The sequence below is a fragment of the Mustela erminea genome, chromosome 1 (assembly GCF_009829155.1).
Source record: "Mustela erminea isolate mMusErm1 chromosome 1, mMusErm1.Pri, whole genome shotgun sequence".
Taxonomy (NCBI): Eukaryota; Metazoa; Chordata; class Mammalia; order Carnivora; family Mustelidae; genus Mustela; species Mustela erminea.
In genome coordinates this window covers 36,726,525-36,748,725 of record NC_045614.1, presented here as the reverse complement: position 1 = coordinate 36,748,725, position 22,201 = coordinate 36,726,525, and the positions used below count along the sequence as shown (strand labels likewise).

General features: G+C 42.9%; 1 protein-coding gene across 7 annotated transcripts in view; it reads left to right on the top strand.

Annotated features, from left to right (window-relative positions):
- TAFA4 (TAFA chemokine like family member 4) overlaps positions 1–22,201 on the top strand; it is a 215,471-nt gene that overhangs the window by 63,569 nt on the left and 129,701 nt on the right. For 5 of the 7 annotated variants that reach the window (XR_004281237.1, XM_032324715.1, XM_032324704.1 and 2 more), the window contains 2 exons: positions 4,997–5,133; positions 11,737–11,852. Coding sequence is in view for 6 of the 7 variants with exons in the window: in XM_032324715.1 (XP_032180606.1) it covers positions 5,120–5,133; positions 11,737–11,852 (130 nt within the window). In the remaining variant the exon portion in view is untranslated. Of the gene's footprint in view, positions 1–4,996; positions 5,134–11,736; positions 11,853–22,201 lie in introns of those variants that run through there. The other 2 variants (XM_032324683.1, XM_032324694.1) reach the window with 2 other exon arrangements.

Sequence of the window (22,201 nt, the reverse complement as noted above, 5' to 3'; positions counted from 1 at the left end):
TTTTCACCTGGTTTCCACTCAAAACCCTCCTGCCCCCTTTCTTTTTTTTTAACTCCCCAAACCTGGGTTGCTAATTCAGGATACATCTCTTATGTCCTCTCTGGTCTTGATTGAATAGACATTAGTGTGGCAAAGTGATTTACCACGATGTCCAAACGTAAGGGTGTCACATCTTCTATCAATACTTGGAAAAATTATTCCAGTTTGCAGCCTGGTACCTGGGAGGCTGAGAACTGGAGTCGCCAGACCATCCCAGATGGTCCTACTCTGGGAGATTGGTTGGACTGATGGCGAGTCTGGAGAGACTGATAGCTAATTATTCAAATGTATCCACTCTGGAGGTGACATAGGGTAGAACCTACAACCCTCCCCCTCTGCTAGTGGGCAGGCAGGAAAGGGCAGTGCTGTTTAGTAGCTTGGGGACCTTTTGCTTTGTGATTACGAGAGAATGTTCTGTATTTTATTGTTTCAGAAATGTTTTCCTATTGAAGTTTGTCAGGAAATGAGTTGGAGTGGATGCATGGACAAAGATCCACTTTTGTTTTGTTTTGTTTAGTTTCGATGCTGAATTCCTTCATTGAAATCAACAGAAGTAATTCAGCCCCCGTGTGTTACGTTCTGGCTTTGGTAGATTTTCTCTGAAATGTTTTAGAGGAGTTCTGATCCGAAGTGTGGTTGTTTCCCATCTGTTTGAGAAATGGCAGTTTAAGCACTCAAGGACTTTAGAATTTTGCATGTTTGGTCTTAATTTGGAAAATGACATAAGCCTTTAATAAATCTGCAGCAAATCAGAACTTCACAGCAACTCTGAATCACTGTTTTTCACCAGCTTTTCAGAGATGAAGCAAAACTTAGTGAGGGGTTAATAGAAACCCGCCTTGGCTCCCAGCTCTGATCTGCTTGCAAGTTCAGTCCAACGTGTTTTTCCACAAACAGAATTCTCAACTTTAGGATGCTGACCAGTGTCTTGAATTCCCAAAGAAAGATAGATTTATTTTCAGTCTATTTACTAAAGCATGAAGAGGGACTAATTCTTTTTGGAAATGATTTTACAGGAACTGAAACAGTTGGTGCCTTGGTGTCAGATGGCTTGGATTTGAATCCTGGCCTGGCTGCTCGCTAGCTGAGTGACCTTGGGCAATCCCTTCTTCTCTCTATGCCTTACAGTCCTCATCTGTATGTCCGGATATACGTAAATCCTACTGTTCAGTGAACTCGTATTTTAAAGTGCTTGACACAGGGCCTGGCGCTATGTGAGTGCTTTTAATTTTTATTTATTTATTTATTTTTTCAATCATAGAAACTCAATGGCTTCCAATGACAGTTTTTTTTTTTTTTAAGATTTTTATTTATTTACTTGACAGAGAGCTATATATAGAGAGATCACAAGTAGGCAGAGAGGCAGGCAGAGGCAGAGGAAGAGGGAGAAGCAGGCTCTCTGCTGAGCAGGGAACCCGATGTGGGACTCCATTCTAGGACACTGGGATCATGACCTGAGCCGAAGGCAGTTGTTTAACTGACTTAGCCACCCAGGCGCCCCGTGAGTGCTTTTTTTTTTTTTTTTTTAAAGAATTTTATTTATTTGACATGCAGAGATCACAAGTAGGCAGAGAGGCAGGGAGAGAGGTGGGGGGAAGCAGGCTCCCTGCTGAGCAGAGAGCCCGATGAGGAGCTCGATCCCAGGACCCTGGGATCATGACCCGAACCGAAAGCAGAGGCTTAACCCACTGAGCCACTCAGGCGCCCCCTCTATTTTTTTTTTTTACCCTCAGAATCATTTGAAAATAAGATGGAGACATTTGTTTCTTTATCCTTAAATATTTTAGGGTGTATTTTTTTTTTTTTTTTTTTAGTAATAAGGACATTCTCTTTCTTATCTGCAAGATGATCAAAGTCAGGAAACTTAATGTTGATACAACCCTGTAATTTAATCTGCAAACTATATTGAGAAATTATTTATTGGCCCAATACTGTCCTTTAGAGCTGTGCGTGTATATATTGTATATGTGTATACGGCTGTTTGTGTGGATGTATATGTGTGCGTATGCAGTTTATTCTGAGGAAAGGTCTGCGTATTGTATTTTTTTCTGGTCCCAAGATCCCGCATATGGTCACAAATGCATTTCTTTGCCATGTGTCTCTCCTTTATTTGAAACCATTCCTTAGTTTTTTTTTTTTTTTTTTTTTGGGGGGGTGTCTTTCACGACCTTGACACTTTCAAAAGCAATTACGTTTTAGAATGTCCTCAAATTTGAGTTAGTCTGATTTTTCATCCTGATTAGAGCTAGCTTTAAGGTCGTTGTGTCTTCTAATTCTAGAGGGAAGTGTGATATTTCATCACTGTAAATTTTTACACAAAATAGATGAAGAGGGGTTTGATGCTATATTGATTGACATGTGCGCAGTGAGGTGGGTATAGGAAAATCAACAGAGATATTCTGTGAGTGCTTATCTACAACAAGTAAATGACTGTATTCCAAAAGAATAATCCCCTTAGGGGATTCAGCCCACTAATGGTGAGGGCAAATAGATCAAGAGAAAAGAGAGGTAAAACCTTACTATTTCCTTGATAGAAAAAAAAAATCAAGTGTAGGCAGGATTCTTTCCTGTGTACAATGGAAATAAATAAAACATCACAAGAAAGGTCTCCTCTGGCTGGGAACCTCAAAGTGTCTTGGACCAAGAAACATAAATAGGCATTCTGCTTTTCTGTTGGAAAAGAGTGATTGTCTCTGTACAGGACCAACACACCAGGGGAAAGATGAGAAATGTAGCCTGGCATCTAAATGTGGAGTGAAGTTCATTCTGAGAATGATTGTGCACGTGAAAACATTTGTAATTTTTTTTTTTTTTTTTTTTTTTTTTGAGAGAGAGAGAGAGCATGAGTTGGGGATGGTGGTGGTGGGAGGGGCAGAAGGAGAGGGAGAGAGAGACTCTTAAGCAGGCTCCACGCCCAGTGTGGATCCCATGTGGGGCTTGATCTCATAACCTGAGATCACCACCTGAGCCAAAATCGAGAGTCAGATGTTTAACCGACTGAGCCGCCCAGGTGCCCCAGAAAAAATTTTTTCCTTAAGTCTAGATATAGGCAGTGCCTCTCATCCTGAATAGTCTGAGACTTTTTAGCAAAACAAATGAGTACGGAAGCACTTAGATGGGAATCACTGTGCTATGGCTGGGAAGCAAAAGAGAGAGAAATGAAATGGCCGGAAGCAAATGCTTTTGCTGCTCTGCACAGAATTTTCTATGGCCTTGAATGCATTCAAGTTCAAGAAGTGACAAGAAAGAGTTAATCCCTTTAAGCCGGTGCCAGGGGTATGCCCTGGGAAAATCTGACCGAATGAGTTACTGCTCAGCCTAAAATTAAATTCCTGGCTCCTTGTCTGGCGTAGGAACTATTAGATCACATTTCTTTTCACTGATGGATCCATTTTTTAATGAATTGAAAAAAGAACCCCCAGTGGTTCCTTTTGTGTGAAGAAAACAAGATAAATATTAGCCAGGAAAGGTCATTTTGGTTTCCAATATGTGGGAAGTTCATTATGATGGATTCTGATAAATTAGACCGTGTATTTCTTTCCGGTAAGAGAAGGTCACATTGTGCCCTTGGGTGGACATCAGGACAAACATACTTAATAAAGTTGGAGGAAGTGGGAGATGAACATTTGCCAATGTTTTATTTTTTCCCCGAACATCTTGTACTTGTACAGTTACTCAAAGCCACTCCCCTTCTGAGCTACTCACTCAAGGCTGACTCTTTTTCCTCTGGTCCCAAAGGGACGGGTCTGCAAGCCCTTACCTACAGTGTTCTCTGGGCAGACTTGTGTAGTTACCTTCAGGGGAAGATATCTAAAGAAGAGAAAAATCTCAGATGTGCTTTGTGGCAGGTTTGTGATGGGTTCAACGGGATTCTAAAGTAACTAGACCGTGTCGCAAGATCATTTTTATCTCATATTTGCAACTTTAATATTTATCGATGCACATCATTGTTTTTCCCCCAATCTCCACCACTGGAGGGATGTTTTAAACTTAGCAGAGTTAAAAACGGTGTGTTTCATGGTCCATTTTTTTTTTTTTTCTTGAGATGTCTTTGGTTTGGAAGCATCTAAATCTTTCTTGCAAAGATGTTTTTGCTAGTAGAAAAGTCCTTTCAGGTCTGTGCATTAAAGGAGTGTGTTGAATGTCAACTATGGTATTCACAAGCTTTCTTTGTATGTTGGTGGGATGTTTTCTGTTGGAGGGACGTTTCCTCTCTTCCTCTGGTTAACATTTTTCAGAAAGGAGCCTCACTGATTGGTTAGCAACGTCTGCAGGTTTATGTCCCGCAGAGCTAAGAATTCAGATCTTCAGGCTGGTTTTTCCAGCGCTGTATAGCTTGGGCAAGGGGCAGAACTCTTGGGAAGGGACCATCTCCATTTCTGTTCTCATCCCCTTGTTAATGACATGGGGTGAATGAAATTATGCATCATGAAGGTTGGGGATTCTCTGTCAAGTTTGGAATGCCTTTGCTGCTGAGATAACTTCTACTTTAAAACTGTATTCTGGGGGCGCCTGGGTGGCTCAGTGGGTTGGGCCTCTGCCTTGGCTCAGGTCATGGTCTCAGGGTCCTGGGATCGAGCCCCGCATCGGGCTCTCTGCTCAGCGGGGAGCCTGCTCTCCCTCTCTCTCTGCCTGCTTCTCTGCCTACTTGTGAGTTCTCTCTCTCTCTGTCAAATAAATAAAATCTTTTAAAAAAACCCAAAAAACTGTATTCTGTTACCTAATCTGCGATGAGTTACTGAGTGCTGGATTCTGTGTCTTCCCCCCTCCTTTATTAAGACCCTTTACAAGTGTGGCTGCATCTGGCTCCCTCGCACCGTCCGCAAGCTGCAGGTTTCATGGCAAAAAAACCCCCCAAAACCCCAAAACCAAAACACCATTATTTTGCTCCTGGAAATCTGTATCATTTCAGCATTAACAGGCTAATGATTTCCTGTCCTTGTTTTTTCTTATATAGGTCTTTCCAAGCTAAGATAATTTTTTGGAACTGCAGAAATTGTTGGCCCTCGCTACAAATGGGAGTTTGGAGTTGCTCTGAAATCCATCTTGAAATAATTGTGCTTGACTGGAACCAAATCTTATGAAGTCACCAAGGTAAAATGATTTTAACAGACACCAGAGATGGTTTCTTTATGAAGCATTGAGAATTTAGCAAAGCGGAGAATCCTAGAGTTGACGATCCTTAATAAAAGGTGTCTTTTTCCATTGAATTTTTGAGTATTTTGGGAATCAAGTTTCTCAAGTTTTAGTTAGTTTCTCTTATTTTGGAAACCATTTCCATTTGCAAAGCAGCATTTTGGCTGCTTAGCAGGGTGAAAGGTAAAATCTAAAGAGACACCAATTTTGTTTTACATTTGAACAAAATATTCAAGGGAGAAGAAATCGAAGTGGGAGAATGATGTTAGATGTGGTAGGTCAGAAGTCCTTGACTGGGTGTCTGGATTGTTGACTCCAATAAAGAATGATAGCAGGGGGCGCCTGGGTGGCTCAGTGGGTTAAGGCCTCTGCCTTTGGCTCTGGTTGTGATCCTGGGGTGCTGGGATCAAGCCCCGTGTCGGGCTCTCTGCTCCGTGGGGAGCCTGCTTCCTCCTCTCTCTCTGCCTGCCTCTCTGCCTACTTCTGATCTCTGTCTGTCAAATAAATAAATAAAATCTTTAAAAAAAAAAAAGAATGATGGCAGGAAACACCTGCTCAAGGCACTGCAAGCTCACGCGGGAACCTGGTACATGGAATTGTCTGTGTACGCAGATGGATCAGGGATCACCCCCACAGGTTGGAATGGCTGCCCTTAAGACTTTGGGCTTGGGCTTTTTTGTTGGGATCCAATCAGGAAAAGAAACCATTCTGATAATGTGGGACAGAGAGAATTGAATTCAGGGAACCTAAATAAAGGGAGAGCCAGAGAAGTCAAACAGAACATATGGAGGCAGCCCCGAGATAGGGAACAGTAAGAAGCTACACCGTCCCCCGGGGTCGGACAAAGGAAGGAAGTAGTGTTTGCCAGCACCTAGGGGATGGGACCCTCAGTGGGAGCTAGAACCAGAGTCGGTCTCCTGGCAGGAACGGGCACTTTGGAGGAGACATGACCACTCCATACATCTTGCTCCAGTTGGAGAAGGTGGGGAGGAATACCCCATCCTTTTTCTTCCACCCTCCAGGCTCTAGCTACTACCCCCTGTTGGTTAAATCCAGCTGATTCAGGGACCCGGACAACGCAGCTGATGGGAGTGACCTAGGGGAAGGGAAAAGAATGGATCTGAGGGCAAAACAGGCCCAGGAGGGGATCGGCTTCCTATATGAAATCTCTTCCTATGACATTTTAATGGGCATGGTACAGTCTGTTATACCCCAGAGGATGGGTCTTCTCTTGAGGATGACTCCACAGCAAAGTAAATTACAAAGTAAATTACGCATATTGCACATGGCGTCTTCTGTTTGAAGATGGATGGTGATGGATGCTGCGATGCAGAAGGATTCATTCCCTCATGACCCAGAGTCCCCTTCTGGAATGAAAGGATTATTTCCCCCTTTAGGAATGAGGACACAGCCAACTGCAAAAGATGACCTAGAGCTTTCTTGATTTAGTCTCAATTCAAAGAGCCCCCTTGCCTAAAATTAACCATATTTTTAGGGGCAGCTCATATCCAATGATGGGTCAACATGAAAGGATTAAAGCCTTGGCCCCCAGCTTGGAATCGCTGAGAAGGGGCATTTCAGCTTTGGAACTCTCCACTGGGTTCTCGGGGGCCTCTTCCTCCTTCTGTCCTGCCTTCTTCCCTCCCTGCTTTCCCCTTCCACAGGTGATATCTCAGGACTGTCCCTGGATAAGTCTCCTGCTCACCAATTCCCCCAACCTTGGGACTCAGATCATCTCAAACATAGTCCCCAATTTGGTAAAACCCTTCCAGACAGGTTTAGGTGATGTCGGGACTAATAGGGAAACCAAATTTCACTGGTATGTTAGATAGGAGAGGTTAGAGACCACCTGAAAGACCTAGTCTGAATTTGGAGACTAAATTGTGTGGGACTTTATGGTTAGAGGCAGGAGAGCCAACCCATGAAGCAGAAGAAAAGTACTTAATGATACTCAGTGGAGGGTTAAGAATTAAGAAGACAATAGGGATCTGGGCATCTGGAAATTGGATTAAGAACAAGAAGATGGGATTCAGAACCAGCTTGTGTTTGACGGGTTTATTAGCATGGGGAGAGAGAGCAATGCATACTCACAGTTGTCAGCAACGTAGCTCACATCTCAGAAAATGGATGGTGGATACATGGACTGGGCAAGGGGGATGCTTGTCCTCAGGTCAATCCAGCAGCACTGGGGAGTGACAGCTGAAGAAAAAGACAGTGAGGGAGAGCACATTCCCTTTGGGTAATGTTTTCCTCAGAGCCCATTTTCAGTGATAGAAATCTTGAGGTTAACTTGTGTGATTAATCATTTAAACTAATTAGATTGAATACCTAGTTGGACGTTTGTAAACCACGTGTATGGATAAAATTTTGTGATTGGGTGGTCTGTCCATTTTTGGTAGACAGAGTTCTAAGATGGCCCCTAGGACATGTACCCTTTTGTGTGTACGACCTGGGTTATCTCCTCCCCTTGAGTGTGGACACGTTTGTGAATGTGATGGGGGTTCCCTCCTGTGGCTAGGTTATGGTTATATGACCAAGATGAAGGGATTTTTGTCAATGTAATTAAGGTCTCAAATATATTGATGTTGAATTAATGAAAAGGGAAATTATCCTGGATCGGATTGACCTGACCAGGTGAGCTCTAGTGAAGGACTCCGCCTTTCCTGGAAGAAGAGATTCAGCCTGAGAAGGGTCCATGTATGTGGTCAAGTTTAGGATGCCACCTCTCAGAGCTGATAGCAAGAACATAGGACCTCGCTTATAGGGGCATATGGAAATGGATTTTGCCAGTAGCGTGCAGGTGGTTAGGAACCATTCTTTCCCCAGTTGAGCCTCCAGATGAGGACACGCCCAGATGACATTTTGATTCCAGTCCTGGGTGTCCCAGAGCAGAGGACTTGGCTGTTATGTGCCAGACTTCTCAATTAAGGAAACTATTAGAAACTGTGGAAACCATGTCCATATCGTTTCAACTGCTGAGTTGGGCAGTTTATTTGTTATGTCAGAAGAGAAATGAATATCCTCTTTATCTGATTCCTTCAAATGCTTTGTTTGGGGGCCACTAAGTTTGCTGCAACCTGGAAGCCAAGGTGCCTTATGCAGCCTGAAAATGTGTGTTACTTGGTCTATTTTGCGCTCTGTTTTAAAAATAAAACAAATGGAATTAGTTGCCAACATATAAACTGGGAAGATTGTATGCCAGAGTCCAGGTTCTCTTGAGAAGTTAGTCCTGGGATCCCTGGGCTCACATTTCTGCACTACAGTGACAGGCTGAGGTGGTGACAGCTGCCCCCAGGTGGTTCTCCAGAGCGGGCCTCCACAGTCCCTGTCATTCACGAGGGCCTTAGGTCCCGCCAGCCTACTCATTCACTTGTGGGCATTTGAATTTTTGACCTTTTGGGAAGAGATTTTGTGACCATTCATCAGTAACTAATATTGGAGTTAACAACTGGAATTTTAAAGATGTTACGGGTGGGACAGAGCACTTCATCCACAAAGTCAGCGAATGCAGAAACTACATGCTTTCCCTAATTAGTAATAAACTAATAATCAGTTCCCTGAAATGACAATATAATTAAAGACAGCTGATTCTCGAACAACACAAGGGTTGGGGAAGTTGGCTTCCCAAAAACTTAGTCACTCAGAGCCTACTATTGACTGGAAGTCTTACCAATAACATGAACAGTCAGTTAACACAGATTTTATATATTATATGTGTTACCTACTGTATTCTTGCAATAAAGTAAGCTAGAGAAAAGAAAATGCTATTTTAAAAAATCCTAAGAGGGATGCCCGGGTGGCACAGTTGATTAAGTATTTGACTCTTGGCTTTGGCTCGGGTCCTGATTGCAGGGTTGTGGGATTGAGCCTGAGTCTGGTTCCATGCTCAGCATTGGGTCTGCTTGGGACTCTCTCTCCCTCTGCCCCACTGCTTTAAATAAATAAGTCTTTAAAAAAAAAAATCCTAAGAATGAAAATGTATGGCAGAAACTCCATGTATAAGTGGACCCACACAGTTCAAACGTGATGTTCAAGGGGCAGCTGTGCTTGTACCGAAGCTCATGTAGACCCACCTATTTTCTTTGCCACTTTTGGAACTGCTCCTGGGGTGTCTATCTCCCGCGTGTGCAAGGTGAAGTTGGGGAGACAGAGGGTGGTGCTTTGAGAAATTAAAGCACCTGCAGGGCCTTTCAAGCAGAGAGACCTGATGTTCCCATGTCAGTTTGGAATGCTCAGGATTTCCAAGGCCAAGGGCAAAGAGAAGCCAAGACTTTGTGTTTCCTTGAATGCGGAGTTGTTCAAATATGGTCTTAGAACCTTGTGTTGCCCTGCCTGCTTCAAAGGCAGACTGAGTCTCACATCAATGAATGGAATGATACCTTTCAACAAGATCTATTTGACTACATTGCGAGAGGCCAAGAGAGAAGGGTGTGATTCTCTGGAGTATGATTTGGGTGCTAGGTCCCCAAGACTGTGTTTTCTCTCAAGCACAGTCTTAGGGTTCTGGTCGGGATGCTGCTGGTCTCTGACACCCTTCCTTTCAGAACTTCAGGAACTCTGCCTCTTGTGGGGCAAACTGGACTCCAACCAGTGTTTATATATGGCATTATATGTATGCATATGTGTGTGTGTATATAAATCATATAAATATAAATATAAATATAAATATACGGGGTTCCCTTGACACGATGAGGTCAATGATATCATAGATATCACGATACCTGTGCCAGGCAGAGCCTAATGTCACTGGAGTTTCAGATACCAAACTCTCTGCCCCACTTTGTCTGAAAAAGTTAATAAAAAAAAATAGCAAACAAAAGTTAATCTAGGGCGCCTGGGTGGCTCAGTGGGTTAAGCCGCTGCCTTCGGCTCAGGTCATGATCTCGGGGTCCTGGGATCGAGTCCCGCATCGGGCTCTCTGCTCAGCAGGGAGCCTGCTTCCCTCTCTCTCTCTGCCTGCCTCTCTGTCTACTTGTGATCTCCCTCTGTCAAATAAATAAAAATAAAATCTTAAAAAAAAAAAAGTTAATCTAGTTCTAATTTCCCTAAAATGTCAAAAACAGGAGGAAATTAGTGGAGATGTCAACTATCCTTAAATTACAATAAGAAGAAAATTGAGGGGAGAATGCATTTTTTAAAAAGATTTTATTTATTTATTTATTAGAGAGAGAGAGGGGCAGAAGGAGAGAGAGTATCTCAAAACAGACTCTTCACTGAGCACAGAGCCCTTGGGGCACGATCTCACGACTCTGAGTTCATGACCTGAGCTGAAGTCAAGAGTTGGATGCTTAACTCACTGAGCCACACTCAGGCACCCTGAAAATGCTTTTTTGATATTTTCCTTTTATTTCATTTCTTTTGGGTTTGTTTGAGAATAGTAGACTATACGTACATACACATTTGTGAACCGAATTCGACAATTCAGTTGTCTAAGCAACTGTTTCGATACTGTCCATCTGCATGAAGTGAAGTTTATTTATCTTCGCTGTATAGAGATGTGATTGACACATAACATTGTGTATGTTTCAGGTATACAATGTGCTGACTTGATATATATATATATTGCAAAATGATGATCATAGTATTATCTACCACCTCCATCCTGTCCATAATTACCATTTCTTTTTTGTGGTGAGAACATTTAAGATCGACTCTTAGCAACATTCAGGTATATGATAAAGAGTTATTAGCTATAATCACTGTGCTGTACATTAGCGCTCCAAACTGGTTAATCTTGTAACTGAAAAGTTGTACCTTTGATCAATATCTCCCCATTTTTCTCACCTCCCAACCTTTGCTAACTATCGCTCTACTCGGTTTCTCTGAATTTGTCTTTTTTCAGATTTCCCATATAAGTGGGATCCAACAGTATTTGTCTTTCTTCATCTTCATCTTATTTCCCTTAGTGTAATGCCCTCAACGTCCATCTGAATTGTTGCAAACAACAGGATTTCCTTTTTTTCTCATGGTTGAATAGTATTCCGTTGTGTATACATACCACATCTTTATGTGTTCATCTGTCGACATCCATAAGAAATTAAATTTATTTTACATTCGCCTATATTTGGCCATATTCCCACCAAACTTTGAGACTGAAAATCATTTATTAATATGCACTCAGAGAAACCAGGAGAAAAGTCTCAGGCTGAGTGTGACCATTTCTGTGATTTCTCTGAGATGCAGAAACCATGTCTATTTTATCTGAATCCAGCTCTTCGTGCGGAGCTTTCTAATTTCATGATATAAAATAGTATGTTACCCCCATGTTCTATGAGGAAAAGTCAGGCTACACAGTGGGGCTTCGTAAATAGACTTCTCATTGAAGCATGTTGCTAACTTGGAAAACTCGTAATTATAAGAAGCGTTCAATGGAAATTGAGTTAACGCACAGTAGGAATCAGGTTTGATTTGCCTTCAGAGTCCTTGGGGGAAAAGAAGTCCGGCGCTGAGCACCTCTCTCTTGCTGTTTTCTTCCAGTTTCCCCCAGGTCGTGCTTGCGCGTTTGCCCCAGAGCCTCACCTCCCTGAGCCGTCACTGACTCGTGTCTTGCTTTCTCTCCAGGATGAGAGTCTGTGCTAAGTCAGTGTTGCTGTCACACTGGCTCTTTCTGGCCTACGTGTTAATGGTGTGCTGTAAGCTGATGTCCGCCTCTAGCCAGCACCTCCGGGGACACGCAGGTAAGCCCTTTAAGCTCATTATGCACCACTGAGATCAATTAATAAAACCCTTTCCAACGTCAGCGTCCACATTTTAGACACAGGTAATTGACAAGAGCTTTTGATGGTGTGTAAGTAATCCGAGCGAACCTGAGCTACATCAGGGCGATGCTGTTCAGTGGTTTGGTGCTGAAAGAGTGTTCTAGACATTTTTAAAGGATGGTTTCCAGGTGTTTTCCCCTCCTTTTCCTTTCCTGAATACATTTCCATTCTTAGAGTGATTTTACCCAAGAATCCTGGAAATCCAGCGTCCCTTTCTTTGCGTATGTATTACTCCTGTAGGTTCCTCTGAAGGCAGGACATCTTTACTGGTAAACTTAAACACTTCCAGGGCTACAGTGAAGCTGTCAGATAATCTAAGACCACTTGGTGGAGAAAAGATGGTGAATGATTTAAAAAAACAAAGAAGAAAGAAAAGAAAAAAAGCAACGGTAGCTTTTGTATGGGACCTAAAATAAAATGTGTCTAAAGGTTTAGAGAATCATTCCCGTAATTTCTCATGAGACCCTTGTGTATACTTTGTTTATTTCTAAAAATGTTGAAAATAATCACTTGAGTCTCTCTGTGTGTGGGTGCAGGTGTATGTGTGTTTCTGCCCCTCCCCCCTCTCATTGTTACATCTACATTTAAAATGATACAGACTTGGAAACTCCTCAGTGCAATGTGTTTTCCTGAGCCATTTCTATTTGTTTGTAGACTCATTGCCAAATAATTAATTAGCCATCATTGCGTTAGTAATTTGAAGTGTGGCAATGCCAGGCTTTCTCGGACCGCTTAGTGAAAAAGTGAGTCTCAGACTCTCAACCAGATAGAATCCTAAATTCTGCCTCTTAGGGGTTTAATGTATCAAGTTTGTCAGATATCCTTACCCTCAGACATATACCAGGCTGTGCTTTCCACTCAGTTATTCTGATATTTTAAGGTTAAGACAGCATATTAGGCTTACCATGATTTTAAAAAATCTCTCATGGTTCATTTTTTCCCGCCTCCAGTGAGAGTTCAGAGAAGACGAGAAAAATAATTGAAATTTTAATGAATCAGCATAAAATCTATACTATTTGGCTGCTGTGAAGTGCCTACAGCTAGTTGGTCATGGCACTGTGTATCTTTTGATGAGCTTGTTCTGAAGGATAGAGTGTTTGAAGTCATTAGTCTTATCTGTTTAATTCATATCTCTTCTTGGGTGGAGGCTGAGAGTCTGAGTAGCAATCAGGCAGAACATTTCAGTGGGGCAAGTTATCAGAGCAGATTTCCAGACTAACAGGAACTCAGCTTGAGAGATTGTGTTGAAAAGGGATTAGAAGTTGAAGGAAACAGAGGACAGGACTGAACCTTCAATTTTTATCCATGCGGCAATCCTCATTTCTTTGAATTTAGAGAAGGCACAAGCACAGAGATAAATCTAAATTAAGATTAGAATTATGTGCACAAGAAATACGGACAATATCTTCTCTGTAAGCCAAGACTCAATAGCCCTCGGGACAGCAAGAAGTCAGAGCAAAGCCTTGGCAAATCATGCTCAAGGAATGAAATTTTCAGCCCTAGAATTCCTAGCTGGTTTTATTTGGATTCCCAGCACATGTCCTTTGGCTTTTAGGGGATTCCTCCTGCTTTCATCTTTGGGATTTAAATCTTTCTCACCCCTTGTCTGAACAACCATCAAAGGAGACAGGACTGGTTCCTCCCTGCAGGGGGCTCGGTGTTCTCATTTTCTTACTGCGTGCACACATGAGTGCATGTGTATGATATGCATGAGATAAAAAGATTTATTACGAAGTATTGGCTCACACAGCTGTGTTGGCTGAGAAGTCTCATGATCTGCGGTCTGCGAGCTGGAGACCTGGGGAAGTCAGTGATGTGGTTTGAAGGTCTGATAACCAGAGAGCCGGGATGTATTCTAGTCCAGGTCTGCAGGGCTGAGCACCAGGAACAGTGAAGGCACCAGAAGACTGGTGTCCCAGCTCAACAGTCTGGCAAAGAACCAAGTCAGCTTTCTCCCACCCTTTTCTGCCATACAGACACACCTGGAAATAATGTTCAATCAAATATCTGGGCGTCCCTTGGCCTAGTCAAGCTGCATCACAGCTGTCCTTCCAGGAAAAAGGAATGCTTCCCCTAGTATGTGTGTATGCACTTACCTATCACTATGCCCCTGTTTTGATTTTTTTTTTCCCCATTTAACGACAGAGTTTATAAATCTTTTCATTTGAGTGCTTACAGATCTATCACTCTGTGTAACACCGCATAGTCCTCTATGATAAGGACATGCCGTACAGGATTAGATCCCTTTCCATTTTTGTGGACACTTGACTTGTTACTGTATTTATACAAATATATATGTTCCGACACCAGGTGAATTCCTAGTAGCGAGATCTTGAGTTCAAGTGCGTGCACATGTATTAGCGAGAGTAGCCCGACTGCTGTAACCAACACACCGAATAGAAAAATGGCTCAGCAAAGGGAGGTCTGTTTCTTGCTCCTGAGTCTTTGCGGTCCGGGGGCCAATGTATCCTCTCGAGGATTCTCCTGTATTGCAGTCTTTCTGGAACCCGCGGTGGTTGAAGTGCTAACATTTTCAACCTGTGGCTGCTAAGGTTGTCCTAGACAGGCCGTCGTTCCAGCAGGCTGCAAGGTGGAAGTTCCAGCAGGCTGCAAGAGGAAAGTTCTAGCAGGCTGCAAGGGGAAAGGTGCCGAGGGTTCAGCTGGCAGGTGTAAGGAGCCCGCGCAAGTGTGGGCGGGGTCTCGTGCGCTGCGCGGCCATTGGCTGGAGCCCAAGCCCATAAGCGCATCTCGGGGCGGGGCAACGGGAGAACGTCCTAGCCGGGACCCGGGTGGACGAGGAGAACCGGAGTTCTGGTGCGTCTGGGGCAGCTTCCGATGCAGCGCATTCGCGGTTTAATGGTGCCAGAGCGACCTTCTAGACTTCTGGACTTACTTATGCTTCCACCCACAGTCACAGTGCGATAACGCCCATTTCCCTGTTCCTTTTTCGACTCCCGGTGCTAGCAAGTTTTGTTTTTGTGCCCATCTAGTAATGAAAACGTGTCCATTCTATGGCCTTGTATCTCTTTCTGACCGATGACGCCCTTAATGTGCTGGTGGGCTGTTTGTTTTTGTTTAAGCTATTGCATTTTTTTCTTTTTCTTTAAAAGATTTTATTTATTTATTTTGGTATTTATTTTTATTTATTTTTTTTTATGGATCATATCTTCTTTTTTTCTTATTTTTATTTTTTAATAAACATATAATGTATTATTAGCCCCAGGGGTACAGGTCTGTGAATCGCCAGGTTTACACACTTCACAGCACTCACCATAGCACATACCCTCCCCAATGTCCATAACCCCATTTTTAAAAAAGATTTTATTTATTTGACAGAGAGATCACAAGTACACAGGCAGACAGAGAGAGAGAGGGGGAAGCAGGCTCCCTGCTAAGCAGGGAGCCTGATGCAGGGCTCAATCCCAGAACCCTGAGTTCATGACCTGAGCCGGAGGCAGAGGCTTTAACCCACTGAGCCACCCAGGCGCCCCTAAGCTATTGCATGTTTTAATCCACTTTTCTGTTGGCTCTATTGATTGTTTACTCGATGATAGGCAAAAGGCTTTTGCAGATTGAGGATGTTGGAGGGCTTTGACCATCCCTTTCCTCATTCTATCCCACTTCCCTGCATCCCTCCCATTCTAGTGATGCTTGGGGGTGGGGTGTGTGTGTGTGTGTGTGTGTGTGTGTGTGTGTGTGTGAAAGAGAGAGAGAGATGGGGAGAGGGTTGAGGACTGCTATAAATGTCCACTAATGACCTTCAGGGGAAGGAAGTCTAGTATCCTTGCAGTGGCCATGTGGTTTTCTTCCTAGTATAGAGCTCAGCTGATGGAAAACTCAGGGTCGGAATCAATGGAGGGTGGGGGAGGTTGTCTATACAGAGATGCTGAGAAACTGGGCAGGTTTTACTCCACTGTGGGGGTACCCAACGCAGCTCCAGGGCAAGCTGCTGAGGGTTAACTGCAGAAGACTCTGTGTCCAAAAGGCCTCTTGTTACCATCCCAAGTGCTTTGTGGTTTGTGCTGACCAATTAAGGGAACTGTGGCCCCAGGAATCCCTAGTTAGACAATAGTGGCTTGTCGATGGTTGGGTATTAACAAGGAGAGACTTCACAAGGGCTCACCAAGATAAAGGGGAGGAAGGTGGGACTTATCCTCAGTTTTGAAAGATGAGGTACTAGGTGTGGCTTGAAGTTTCTATTTTATTTCAAGCATTAAAAAACCAAACCTAATGAGACCCCACCGGATTTTCATAGGATAAGTGGTGGGAGTTTTTCTTTAAGGCAAAATGGCTTTCATAAGCTTCTGTAAGAGTCCAGAAGTGGTATTTTTAAGGAAATAGAAAACACAAAAGACCTCCTATGTGTGTGTGTGTGTGTGTGTGTGTGTGTGTTTTAACTTGAGCTAAAGGTTGAGTGTGAGACGATGTGGGTTTTTGTAGCCTCAAGCTATAGAAAAGGAGAAGGGGACAGTTCATAGGTCAGTTTCTTTTGAAAGGAAGCCAGAGTTAACTCTTATTTCTTCCGCTAGCAATTTGTCCTTTGGTTCTTTTTTTTTTTGTTTGCTTTGTTTTTTGCTGTAAGCAGCACTGTTTCCCCGCAAGAGGGCAGCAAATGTAACGCGGTGGAAAGACACAGGCTGTTTCAGAAACTCCAGAATCCTGTGGAATTAATCCTGTGGGGATCTTTGCAGAAATTTCATCTGATGTAGGTAGGCGTGAGGAGTTTGGGACAGTAAGCACCCCACAGGAATAACTGGACACTTCAAAAAATTAACAATTTCCCCTCTGAAATCAGAACCAGAGCTTGTCTCCTGATGTAACAGAGAGACAGGAACTTCGATGCTGCTGGTTTGCAAATTCATTTCAGTGGTTCTGTTTCCCCAAGGGAGCTTTAAGTAGGACCCGGTTAGGGATGTGTAAATTGCACAAAAATGCTGTGCTGCTTAGCTACTATTTAATATATGTTTCGGTGTAAGCCTCCTATGTAGTATACTCTGTCCAGGTGGACAAAGAACCTGTAAAATCGGAGCGCATCTGGGAATGAAGAAGGGAATCAAGTGTTTGGGCTCTGGAGTCAAATAGAATCCTGATTCTGCACATCTGGCTGTGTGACTTTGTCCAGGCTACTTAACCTCTCTGAACCTGCATCATCGTCTGTGAAAATGAAATGATCTACTTGTTTCTCTTATGAGGTTATTAGGATGACTGAATAAGACAAAGTAGGCGGGTGGATTAGCATGGTAAACATTCCATAAATAGTAGCTATTTATATATTTAGAGGCATCCAGAAGGAGAGGGAGTCTGGAAATGTTCATCTTTGACAACAGTTGAGGGCTGTGGGTAGGTGCAGGGAAATAGATCAATGCCAGGAGAGGTTGAAACTTTATTGCGTATAAGAGACAAAGGCTTGTTTTTCATTGTTCTAAAAGGCGGACTGTAATGAAGAGCATTGCTTTATGAAGACTGATGTTTCCGCTCAAGCCCAGGCAAGAAGGAGAAAAAGAATATTTAACAAATAAGGCCTCACCAAGCTGGGGATCGAGTGACCTGGAGGTGCGGGAAGCTGGGCGGGTGCCAAGAATTGTGACAGGTCTGAGATTTCCCCCTGCTTGCCAGCTAATAAGCTAGCCAGTCACAGTTGGCGGGGTGCTGGTGGGAGACTGGACGTGTCAGAAGTAGGGGATTTTATTATTTATGGCGCAGTGAGTTGTACAAGCTGCATGTGTGCTTGGTTCTCCTTTTCTTCTTGGGCGGGCTATCAAGCCAAGTTGGGACTCAGTCTCTTGTTCTGTAAAGTGGGGACAATGAAAGAGAGAGTCGTGTTAGGGTTGTAAGTAGCTGTCCATCACAAGCACACCCAGTTGGATTGTGTTTTGTTTTATTGTGCTCCATAAGACAGGAGTTTTGTTGTTGTTGTTGTTTGTCTGTTTTTTAACAAACAGAAGGCTTGTGGCAACCTTGCATCCAGCAAGCGTACCGGCGCCATTTTTTTTGCAATAGCATTGGCTCGCCTCCTGTCCCTGAATTCCATTTAGGTAGTCCTCGAAACATTTTAAACTTTGCCATGGCTGTATTTGCTATGGGATCTGCGATCAATCAGTGATGGGAACTCTGTGAGCTCAGAGGATGGTTAGTATTTTTTGTGGTAAAGTATTTTTTTTTTTTTAAAGATTTTATTTATTCATTTGACACAGAGAGATCACAAGTAGGCAGAGAGGCAGGCAGAGAGAGAGGAGGAAGCAGGCTCCCTGCGGAGCAGAGAACCCGATGAGGGACTCGATCCCAGGACCCTGAGATCATGACCTGAGCCGAAGGCAGCGGCTTAACCCACTGAGCCACCCAGGCGCCCTGTGGTAAAGTATTTTTAAATTAAAGTATGGACATCGTTGTTGTTGTTGTTGTTGTTGTTGTTTTTTGACATAACTGTAGTTCATAATAGACCACAGTGTATTGTTCATATGATTTTTCCATGCACTGGAAAACAAAATCCACTGTCTGGATTGTGATGTTGACCTCCTTGCCATGCTCTGGAACTGCCCCTGCAGGTTACCTCCAAGCCGTGCCTGTGTTTATATCTGGAAACTGCTAAGAATTGTGTTGACATAGGTAGTGCTCAAAACATGTTAGCCATCTTTATTGAAACTTGCCTTCTCCTTTGGAATGTATTCTATTTTGTAGATTTCCATACTGTTGAAATTTATGGTAACCTAGGTTTCCTGTTTTCTATATTATAAATGATGAATATTTGAATGGTGGAATTGCCTGCTTTGGTGTGTTAGGGAGCGAGAATATCCTGTTCTCTCAAGGACCTTCTAGCTGGACTATGAGTTAAACTGACATGAGACAGATAAACAGGAGAAAAATTGAACTAAATAGGCTGTATATGGGGAAGCCACACCAATGTGGAAATTACAAAGACAGGCAGAGTGAGGTATATATGTAATTGTGAACTAAGGAGAGGGAGTAAGGGTTTGGGTCTTCAAAGAAAAAAATGCAATCTTCAGGAAATGAAACAGTAAATGTTCAGTAAACAGCTGTTTTCTGGGCCACTTAGGAATAGTGGGACATAGAGGACTTTCATGGAACAGGCTTTGCTCTTCTCCCTGTGCACCAGACCCAGTTCACATGATAATGTAGTTACCTCTGGTGATAGCTCTCTTCCTCAGGCAGATCTTCGATCAAAGCTCTTTTTATTTTTTTTAAAAGATTTTATTTATTTATTTGACAGACAGAGATCACAAGTAGGCAGAGATCACAAGTAGGCAGAGGAGGAAGCAGGCTCTCCAATGAGCAGAGAGCCCGATGTGGGGCTCAATCCCAGGACCCTGGAATCATGACCTGAGCTGAAGGTAGAGGCTTTAACTCACTGAGCCACCCAGGCACCCCCCCCCCAAATTCTTTTTAGACAGTTGTCAAGAGAGGTAAAGAGCTTTCCCTGAATCTGCTGGGTCTTGATTGCTTTTAACTCAAAATGTTTATGAGAAAGTAACCACTACAGGTGCCTTGTGTTATTTTTAACTTAGGATAAATTGAAGAGTAGTGGTTGTATCCAAGTTTGGGCTCATGTTTCTGGCCCCTATAATGGCTGAAATTTTATAGGAACCCGCAGATACCTTTGATTGGATTGACTATTTTAGCCTAATTTTCCATGAGAAATCTCTTTCTTTCCAAGGTTAACAGTTGAGCGGGGAATGTAATTTCTAGTACAGGACTTTTTTGGTGAAGCTCAAGTGCAATTTGTTATTGGTGAACACTGCAAATAATAAAGCTGTGCATGTAAGCTGCTATTTCTTACTTCGCATGCTAAAATGAATTGTACTTAAAACAGATTTTGAGAAATGACTTGCTTGTATTGCCCGAGTTCTGACACTAGGGGGCAGGCAAGGCTTAGAAGAGCTCAATAGCAAAAAGCAAGCCTGGTCTAATGCAGCGTGGTCCAGTAGAGATACGAGAGCCACATAGGTAATGTTCTATAACCACGTAAAAAAAATTGAAATTAATTTAGTATTAATACATTTTATGTAACCTGCATTATTTTTACCTATGGCCCTAGCCACATTTCAAGTGCTCAAGGGCCACACGTGGCTGGAGGTGACTATAATAAACAGCACATGCTTATGAGTCCTTTCTGAAAGATGAGAAATAGAAGTTATTTGTGTTTTCATGGGTCAATCATAGGGCACAATGTTTCATCTCCTTTTATTTTGGTTAATTTATTTTTATGTTTTATTTAGTTCTTTTTCCCCTCCCCTGAATGTCTACTTCTAGGTTTATGGAAAATGCCAGGTAAGTGGGGTTTGTAACCTTAAGTCATAAAGACTGGGGAAGATCGTTCCGTTTCCTCATCACTGCCTGTGTGATCATTCTTTATAAGAGCTCTTTATAAATCGTTCTCTTTTAGGAAGAGAGAAACGTCAAAATAATTTGAAATTGTGTGTGTGTGTGTGTGTTGGCACCAGCCTGAAGGTCTTGAAGTTCCTCCCTGGACAGCTTATTTTGGCCAATAATGGGCATTTTCCCACCTGAGTGCAATCCAGTGATACAGTTTTAATACATTTCCTTCCATAATTGTTCTTGTCTGTCTTCCTCTTGCTGCACACCCAGTGAATGGGTGAATGGTTACTTTGTTAACTGTATAGATCTATCTCTGTAAAAGCCACTCCCTAGGATTATCTTTTATTTTATAAACAAGAAACAGGACTGCGGGGTGGTCAAAAAACCTCTGCTTTGGTGGTGATTGAAAAGGGCATCTACATGATGATGTCTACTTAATTCTCTCTCTGGAGAGATTTTACATAATAAAACACAGTGCCTTCATTGCAACTTTGTCCCATCTGAATCTTGCTTGCAAGGTTGGAGCTCAGGCCACAGTATTATTGAACAGCTGCCTGAGGCCAAAGATGAGAACCATGATTCAGAGGGGGGGGGGGGGGGAGAAATTTGATTCTAGTTCTTACCAAACTATAGTTTGATCCAGGGGCATTGAGTCTTTTAGTGTTTGTGGGCCACAGTTTGGCTGGGAGAAGTCTAGGTCTCTTTTCCCCGTATAAAGTTGCCCTCCATCTCCACTTCTTGAAAGGACTGTGAAAATATTCATTTTGCATTGGCCTGGCCATTCCTGAATGCTAAAAGCCTCTAGCTTTAACGATTCCATTGACCTCTCTTGGACACTACATTATTTTTCTCCAGTGCCATCTTCCTGGGCTTTTCATAATCTTGGCGTTTAAGAAGAAGGGAAAGAAACAGAGGACACGAGGTGTTAATATTCGACTTCTTATCTCCTCGGCTCGAAGTTCAAGTCCCAATGCTGTTGGCAAGGTCAGCTCTGCAAAATATCTGACAAATGAGCCAGATTCACATCCTTTTTCGAGGGAAGGAAGGGTTGTTTCCTAACCCTAGAGTAAAGAATTTCTGTTCCTTAAATGAGCTTGAGCTTTCCTACTCTGCAGAGCAGGATTCTCCTGCTACCCCTTTCTGAGTCTTTGAGGCAGGGTAGGGAGAGAGCCACCTTTGAAGGGTTCTCTGGGTAGTTAGGAGAACATTTTCCTTACCCTTGAGAAGAAAGTTCCTCTTTGTTCTTTCAAGCCAGGCACTTAAACTCATTTAAACAAAGCCTACAATTTGGGGTTTAAAAAGCTATGGGTCAGTATCTCATCTGGATGTCAGTGGTATCTAAGGAAATCAGAATCTTTTATCCCAGATAAGGAAAATGAAATCACTGGTAAAAAGAATCAGGAGGGGTGGCAAGGGGGCAGGAAGAAAAAGGAGGTTTTGTGTTTTTCTAGGTGTGGCTTGAATGCCTGCAATATTGTCGCCCAGATGGTAGTCTCAGAATAGCACTCTGGAGATAATGTTATTGAAGAGATGTTCGGAAAACTGCTAGAAACGATTAATTGATTACGAGAAGACTGTGTATATGTATAGAGCTAAAAAACAGTTTCACTTCTAATGCCGTGTGCCGCCAGTGCTTATGTTTTTGGGAATGTCTGGAAGCAGATGAGAACCGTAGCCAATTTAAACAGGGTGAGGAGAGCCTGAAGGCAGTGGCATCTTCTCCTGGGTTGTGCGGTCCTCTTTCTTCCCTGTTTGGTGTGAGTTTTGGGGTCCCAAATTCAGAAGGAAAAATAATAGAGAACTTTGTTTTAGGAAAAAGATACGATGAGCATCAGTGTTGCTAGAAGCAGGTAGCTTTTCTGTGGTTCACCCCTGATTTTTGCCTAGGTACCTGCTAAAGGACGAGAAATAAATACCTGAAGTGTGGGGCGTGG